Source organism: Pistacia vera, unplaced genomic scaffold, assembly GCF_008641045.1.
Source record: "Pistacia vera cultivar Batoury unplaced genomic scaffold, PisVer_v2 Contig170, whole genome shotgun sequence".
Taxonomy (NCBI): Eukaryota; Viridiplantae; Streptophyta; class Magnoliopsida; order Sapindales; family Anacardiaceae; genus Pistacia; species Pistacia vera.
The window spans coordinates 290,158-297,937 of NW_022195790.1; the positions used below are offsets into that span (position 1 = coordinate 290,158).

At 34.1% G+C, this 7,780-nt stretch overlaps 1 protein-coding gene across 1 annotated transcript; it reads right to left on the reverse strand.

Moving 5' to 3' along the window:
* Positions 1-208: 208 nt before the first annotated feature.
* On the reverse strand, positions 209-3,036 carry LOC116125740 (protein NRT1/ PTR FAMILY 7.1). The gene is made up of 6 exons (XM_031411455.1): positions 3,017-3,036; positions 2,691-2,753; positions 2,430-2,568; positions 2,121-2,338; positions 1,479-2,035; positions 209-1,298 (listed from the first exon to the last, which is right to left on the reverse strand). Exons 2-6 carry the CDS (start codon positions 2,739-2,741, stop codon positions 434-436), a joined length of 1,830 nt encoding a protein of 609 aa, XP_031267315.1. The 5' UTR covers positions 2,742-2,753; positions 3,017-3,036; the 3' UTR covers positions 209-433.
* Between the last annotated feature and the right edge of the window lie 4,744 nt (positions 3,037-7,780).

The following is a 7,780-nucleotide window of genomic DNA, read 5'->3' on the forward strand; positions in this document are numbered from 1 at the left end:
AAGACAAAAAGATGGGCACAATAAAATCCCTCAAAGAAATGAGCATGCAAGTACTCGTAATGCACCAAGTTTTTATAGAGTTCCAGAAATCAATACATAAATAAATGTACCAATATGAAATGTCTTAATAACTTATGAATACTATATAGTATAAAACAACTCTTAAATTTAGAAGCAAAAAGACACTTATATTAGCACTACCATATCTTGAAAACTTCATTTCAAGAAAGCAATCATCCCTTACAAGTATTATTTCTCTGAAGTCTGAACTTCAACTCTGGCTAACAAGAGGTCAAGCTTTCTCGATCGAGTGAACATCGATCATATTCTAAAGCTTTTATTATAAACCACTACTTCTAAAAACGACTAAAACAATCAAAACTAAGTAATCAAACAAGTAAACAACACTTAAAAGCAAAAGATTAATATCATTCTAAACTTTTCTGATCACATCATCTTCTTGAGCTTCCTCCAACTCAATCAATTCCTTCTCATCCCCTTCAAGATTGATGCAGTTGTACCACTTAGCACAATACAAGTAAATCACAAAATCAACAGCCGTAAGCGCCGCAATGAGGAAGTAAAATCTATCCATATGGCCTGTGTTCAAGTCATCCGGAATCCACCCGGGGTTGCTGCCCCTGGCCGTGATCCCCATCACCATGTTGACCAGCAAGCTGCTGACATAATTTCCAAGCGAAATCGATGCCATGCACAGAGAACTCCCGAAGGATTTGATCCCATCCGGGGCTTGTCCATTGAAGAATTCCAACTGTCCTACATACATGAAAACTTCAGATGCACCAACAAGAGCATACTGAGGAATTTGCCAGAAAATGCTCAAAGAACTTGTCTTTTCTCCAGGAGTCACATATTTGAGCCTTTGAATTTCTGTAAGGCCGGCTGCAAGCATCGCGAACATTCCAATGATGAGTCCGATTCCCATTCTTTGAAGCTCGGAGAGTCCTCGAGGGTTTCCGCAGAGTTTTCCAGCGACAGGGGAGAGGATGTGGCGGTAGATTCCGGTGGAGATGAGGACACTGCAGATATCGAAGGCGGACATGCTTGCAGCCGGGAGGTGAAAGGTTCCGATGTTGGAGTTCATTACATCTCCTTGTTCAACAAAGAGGGAGGCCATTTGGGTAAAAACTACTGAGTAAATAATGGTGCAGAGCCAAATGGGTAACATTTTGAGGACACATTTGGCTTCTTCAACTTGAGTTACAGTGCAAAGTCTCCATGGATCATTTGGTTCTTGGAGATCATTCTCTGTCATTGTTGCTGCCTTGTCCAAAAACCTGACCACAATTTTGACAAAGAAACATTAACATAAATTCAATCTCCATTTACCAAAACAAGCGCATATGTTTCGAACAATGACGTACAAAAAGTTCACGCCCTTCTAACTATCCGCTCTCGCGGGTTATTTTCGATGTAATCATAGAAAAACTAATTTTTCAAGAGATTTGAATACTTACTCTAAGTCTTCACTGTGAAGAATCTTTCTACTGCCTTTGATGGCAGAATCGGGTCCTGCAAGTTCATACAATTCATTAGGATTAGCAGGAGGGACGTGCCATTTCCTCGCTGCGGCAAGGAACACCTGAGCGACACGTGGCAACGGATTGCCACACGCCTTGAGATACCGGTAACCGGGGCTCCCCATCAAGTATGAGACAAGAGCTATGACTGCAGAAGCCAAGGAAGCAAAGAACCCAAGAGTCCATTTCCCTGAATCTTCATAATACACCAAGATGGTGTTTGAAAATAGAGAGCCAACATTTAGTGCAAAATAGAAGTAGCAAAAGAAAGCAGCTTTTGATTCCTTTTCTTTAGGGTTTGATTCATCAAATTGGTCAGCTCCAAAAGTGGCTACTGTGGGTTGATGTCCACCATATCCAAAAGCTACCAAATATATTGAAAAATAGAAAACACCAGCATAGATTGATGAAACCGGCACGCAAGCAAGCTCACCGTCACCACAATCCTGTGGCCTGATCAAGAAGAAAGAGGATGCCGATAGTAGAGCAAGACCCTAATTAAGATACACAAATTTATAAGCAAATTAACATAGGTTAACATTAAATGACAGAATTTCACAGTTTTCGATACAAACGTACCAAAACAAATATGATCTGAAAGATTGCACAAGTCAAGTAACGACCCCAATAAGAATCGCTTAAAAATGCACCAATAAGGGAGCACATATAAACAGTTCCAGTCCACTTGCTGACATTATTTGCAGCATCAGCATTATCTTGACCAAGAACTCTAGTTAAGAACAGGACCAAGTTGACACCAACACCAAAGAAGGCTAGAGTTGCCAAGCCTTGATTAGCTGCAAAAAAGTAAAAATCAATTAAATGAAATTAAAATAATTAGAATCACTTTTAATTTCCACATTTTGAACATGATTAGAAAATGCTTACCAAGCAAAAGGGTTGCATATTTCCACCCTCCTTTTCTCTTCTTGATAAGGGTTTTCTTTCTTGTGCCTGAAGTTATCTGCTTTTCATCTTTAAAGCTGCTTTTGTCCACAGCTTCTGGGTTAACTGTTTCTTCTGTCACCTGTTTTTATTAGTTAAAAACAATAAAAAGTATTAGTACGCACTAATTTGCATGATATTAATATTTTCAACATTTTTTTTTTTTTGCTAATTTTCTGATTAAGTGATTAATTAATTACTAACGCTTAGGGCAGCTTGAAGGTTGGTGACACTGAGGGAATCCATAGAAGCCATTGGAGGTTTATTCTGCAAATAAAATAAATATTAATTAACCAATAGTCAAATATTATACAATTTTGTTGATTCAAATAGCAATAGCCAAGTCAACCATATATATATATATAGCATGAGGTTAAAATAATATAAGAAAATGAGAAAGGGAACATAAAATAAAGCATATTAACAACCAGGCTGATAAATCAACAAATTAAGATAAAAAAGACACATAATGTGCTTGTATATTATTATAAGAAAACAAAATATAAAAACTAAGAAATAGAAAAACTTACAAAGAGAGAAATAATATGAGTTTTGTGGGCGATGAAGAATGGAGAGTGAGAGTTCAAATATATAGAGGAGGAGGGGGAAGGGGGGTCATTTTCAAAGGAAATTTATATTGGGTTTAGAAGAGTGTGTGCCACAAACTTAGTCATTTCTTGCATAAAATCTTGGTGATAGTGGGGCTTTATTTTCATATGAAAATGATGCTTTCTTTATTGATCTCTCTCTCTCCCTTTACCCAAATTTCTTGTTTTTTTCTAATTCTGATAATCTCTCTTAAATATCACCCTCTTGGAAGCTTATACAATTTCATCACTAAGCATAAGGAACATTATGAAACAGTATTCTTTCAAATCACATCGTTTTTTTTTTTTTTTTTAATCCAAAATAATAAAACGGCAGAGATTAGTATTAAATTAAAATGTTTTTATTTTATCCTTTTATTCAGTCAATTCAAAGTTAAAACAGGAGATTAAACAAAAGAATTAACAGCCAAAAAAGGAAAAACCTACCTACTTGAAAAAGATAACAAGATTTCTTCCTTTGATGCAATTACAAGATTGCTAATGAAAGCAACTACTATGTGAAAGCGTCGGGTTCCTTAAAAACATACCAATATATAAACATAGTAGACATAATTGTAACTGTCAAATATATCATATTTTATCAAACGAGCATACAGATGCATCCCAACTGGAAAATATCAAAAGAAACCGAAATCCCTGAGCTCGAAAATATCAACCCACATAAAATAAAGCAAACTTGACTAACAAGAAATTAACAAAAAAATATAGTAGCAACAAAGAGTGAAATACATTGAGAAAGTAAATTAAACAAAATCCTCATTGTTTAACCAAGTGTTACTAACCTTTTATAGAGCTTGGTGACAGTCAAACTAGGATTTTGAGGCTCCGGGGAAGGCGAAGACCGACTGTCGACGATCTCAATCGGCAAACTAGGCCCAAAAATCACTAGAGTCGCCGGAAAATAACGAGATAACCGGTGAAATACTTTTGTCATTTATTGATGAAAATTTGATCAAGAAATTTGCCCTACACAGCAACTCAAGAATATGCCGCAATCTCTCCCTGCTAGAAGCTGATAAAAGCAAGCGATCTCATAACTTAGATAAATTAACCACAATAAACTTCTAGAAGTTATAATAAAAAAGTGTAAAACAAATTGTTAAAAATTCAGAATATTAATTCGATTAAGAGAAGAAAAAGAAGTGAAAAATAAAGCTAGAGAAAAAGGAGGTTGCATAGATTATTTATATGATAAAAAAGGGAGTATTATCTGCAGTTTGTTACGAAGATAAGCACTCTCCTAGTGAGACTCGCTAATCTAGTTTTACTCTTTCAGGACTTTGACCGTTTATTTTGCCTTTTTTATTTAACTTTTGTTTAATTAATATAATTATTATTATTTTGGTCGAGTTGATTAATTAGTAATTATTAATTATTAATGAATGAGTGTAACGTAGTAACTTTGATGGGTTAATTTCATAAATCATCCTTATGGTTTCAGAAAGTGTTATTTAGATGCTAATTTCAAAAATCACTGCTAACGTTTGAAAAATTATTCAATTACCACCCTAATTCTGGAGAGATGATCGTTATTACCTTTTCCTTGATGGTTGAGTGAGAAGATGAGAGTGGGTGTGGAGCGGGTCGGGTCAAGGCTGAGGAATGGGGTCCCCGACCCCTTGGGGGAGCACCAATCCCTACCCTATCCTCGACAGGGGATGTCGGGGAATTCCTATCCCCGCCCCGAAAGTTAGGGATTTGTAGGTATTGATCCTTGCGGGGATTTTTTCCCCGAACGGTAGATTATTTCAAACTTTTTTTTAATATTGATTTTGTATAATTCTTTTATGATAAACCATTAAACATAGTAAATAAAAACTTAATATAACAATATGATTAATACTTTTTTAAAATTTAAAAAAATTTTTATAAGGGGGCATAAATCAAAATCAAATAATAAGAAATTATTAATATAATTAGAGATACATCAACAATTCAATAGCATAATTCATACATCAAGTCTTTGTAATTTGTAAACCATTAAATTAAAATAAAATAATGTTATTTTCAAACAAAGATATGATTCTAAATTCAAAAATCTTAGTTGTATTTTAATGTTTAATTTTTAATTAAATATTACAAAGAATTAAGAAAAAATTTAATATTTTCATAAAATTAATAAAACTATATTCAATATTCTTAACACAATTTACTTGGTGAATTAACATTTTCATAGATCGATTTTGTTATTTGACTCCCAAATCTTAACATTTGCATTGATTCAATCTTAAATTTATTTACTTCAATACTTCATCTCCATCATGGAAAGATTAATTTACCGCTTTAGTAAGATTAGACTCCATGTCTTTAAACTACTTTTATTTCATAATTAAAATATATTTAAGATAACAATCACAAATTTTGATAATTTGATACATGACTCAAAATCTTAAATTATGGGATTCTAATTTTATACAAAATATATTAAAGATAAAAAAAAAAAGTTTTTAATAAATTTGCTGTAGACGGGTTGGGCTGAAGGGGTGGGGCGGGTCAACATATGATTAAATAAATATATTAAGGAAACATAAATTATTTGTTTTGGGTAGTTTTTGCGAGTGAGAAAGTGAACATTTCATAAGGAAAATATTTTTAATTTTTAATTTTTATCTTTAAAAGATCAACAGATGATTATGGGAAACATAGCACAAAAGTTATATGTTTTTGAGTCACATAACTACTATGCATATATGTATTATATTTTTATGTTTATTGTATAGTTTGAAGTGAAGTTTTTCATGTATTTTTCATATAAGTTTTTCATGTTCCTTGTCTATATAATTGGAAGTGAAAAAAATAATATATTTTCTTCATTAAGTGTTGGGCCTTTCTGTGTCACTCTCTTGAGTACTCTTTTCAATAGGTTTTATGTTTATGTAATTAATTTATAGATTTTTTTTCTTTTTTGGTTATTGATAAAAAGTAAAAACAAATTAAGTCAAACGTGTCAAATATAACTTGAGATATAGGAGTAAATTAAAATAATTTTAAGTTGCATGGATTATTTATATAATAAAAAGGGTGAGTACTATAAACAGTTTGTAGTTTTACTCTGAGTAAACGACATGTTTCCACCCGAGGTTTGGCGAAATTCTAAGCAGATACCCCCAGTTCCTTTTATTCCAGATTTTCACCCTTAAACTAACTATGTTTTCTTTATTTCAACAATGAAAGGCTAGAATAGTCTTTACCCTATTTTGAAATTAAAAGGACAAAATAACCCTAGAAAACCCAAATCTCAAATTTCTCTCCACCTCCACCTCCACCTTTTCATCTTCCACTTTCTCTCATCTTTGCCAGTGCCACCGTCGGCCATTTTCCAGTCCTTTCCGGTAATGAAGCCCAGATCTAGCTGTGACTATCCATCTCCCTCTTACATTTCTTAAATTTTCTTCTTCTTCACCGCGTGATTTTGCCTTTCCCATGAGTGCAGCACCCAACCACCTGATTCCGACGTCGTCGGATACCCCTATCACCACCAATCACTTCCCCTTAATCAACACGCCAAAACCGCTCTCACCCCCATCCAAGAGAAGCCCTTAATTGCCGATCACCACAAATCTAGGGTTTGCGTGATTTTTCCATTTTCCCATCGATTCCGGCAATAGAAATCCCTCCCGTCACCGCCATTCACCTCATTGACCTCCCCTCTCAAAACCCTTTCCATCTCTGACAGTTGTTTGGTTGCCCGTCATCGTCCATCACTTCCCCATCTCTTCATGCGACAACTGGATTTGGGTTGATTTGGAGCCTTTGTTTTGAGTTTGATTTGCTGTGTGTTTTGTTGTATTTTGGAGCGAATTTAATTTATTGATTGATTGTGGGTTTTTTTTCTAGTTGTTTTCCCCGCTGCCACTGATTTTCCTTGCCACTGCCGTCACTCACCACCTGTGTCTTGGAGTGAATTTGATTTGTTGATTGATTGTAGGATGGGCCGCCTGTGGTGGTGGTTTGGAATGGGGGTGGTTTGGCCAATTGTGGCGGCGGTTTGGGAGGGGGTGGCTTAGAATGGACTATGGTTTGAAATGGGGTGAAGGGCAGTTTCGTAGTAGCCTGTCACAGAATCAAACCATCTTTAACAACGTTCATTTAAGGGTAGAGATTTGGAATAAATGGAACTGAGGGTATCCGCTTGGGATTTCGCCAAACCTCGGGTGGGAATATGTCGTTTACTCTTTCAAACAATAAGGGATTTTGACCATTTATTTTGTCTTTTTGTATTTAACTTTTGATTAATTAATATAATTGTTATTATTTTTGTCTAGTTGATTAATATTATTACCAATTAGTGAATCGGTGTAAGGTACCATATTTTGATGGGTTAATTTCATAAATCATCTTTATGTTTTCAGTAAGTGTTATTTATATGCTAATTTTAGGTCTAATCGTAAAAAATCACCCTAATGTTTGAAAAATTATTCAATAACCATATCTTGAGTCCAAAAAGATGATCATTATTACCTTTTCCTTAACGGTGAGGGGCAAGATTATCATTTCACGAAGAGACAATAAAATAATAATAAAAGAACAAATTTTAAGTTTAAATCTACATTTATTCATCGGTATTAAAATTATTTGATAATCAAGATATCCTATATATATATATATATATATATATTTTAAATAATTGCTACAATAATTAGGAATTCTATAGCTAATTAATAAGATAAGAGAATTAAGCATAAC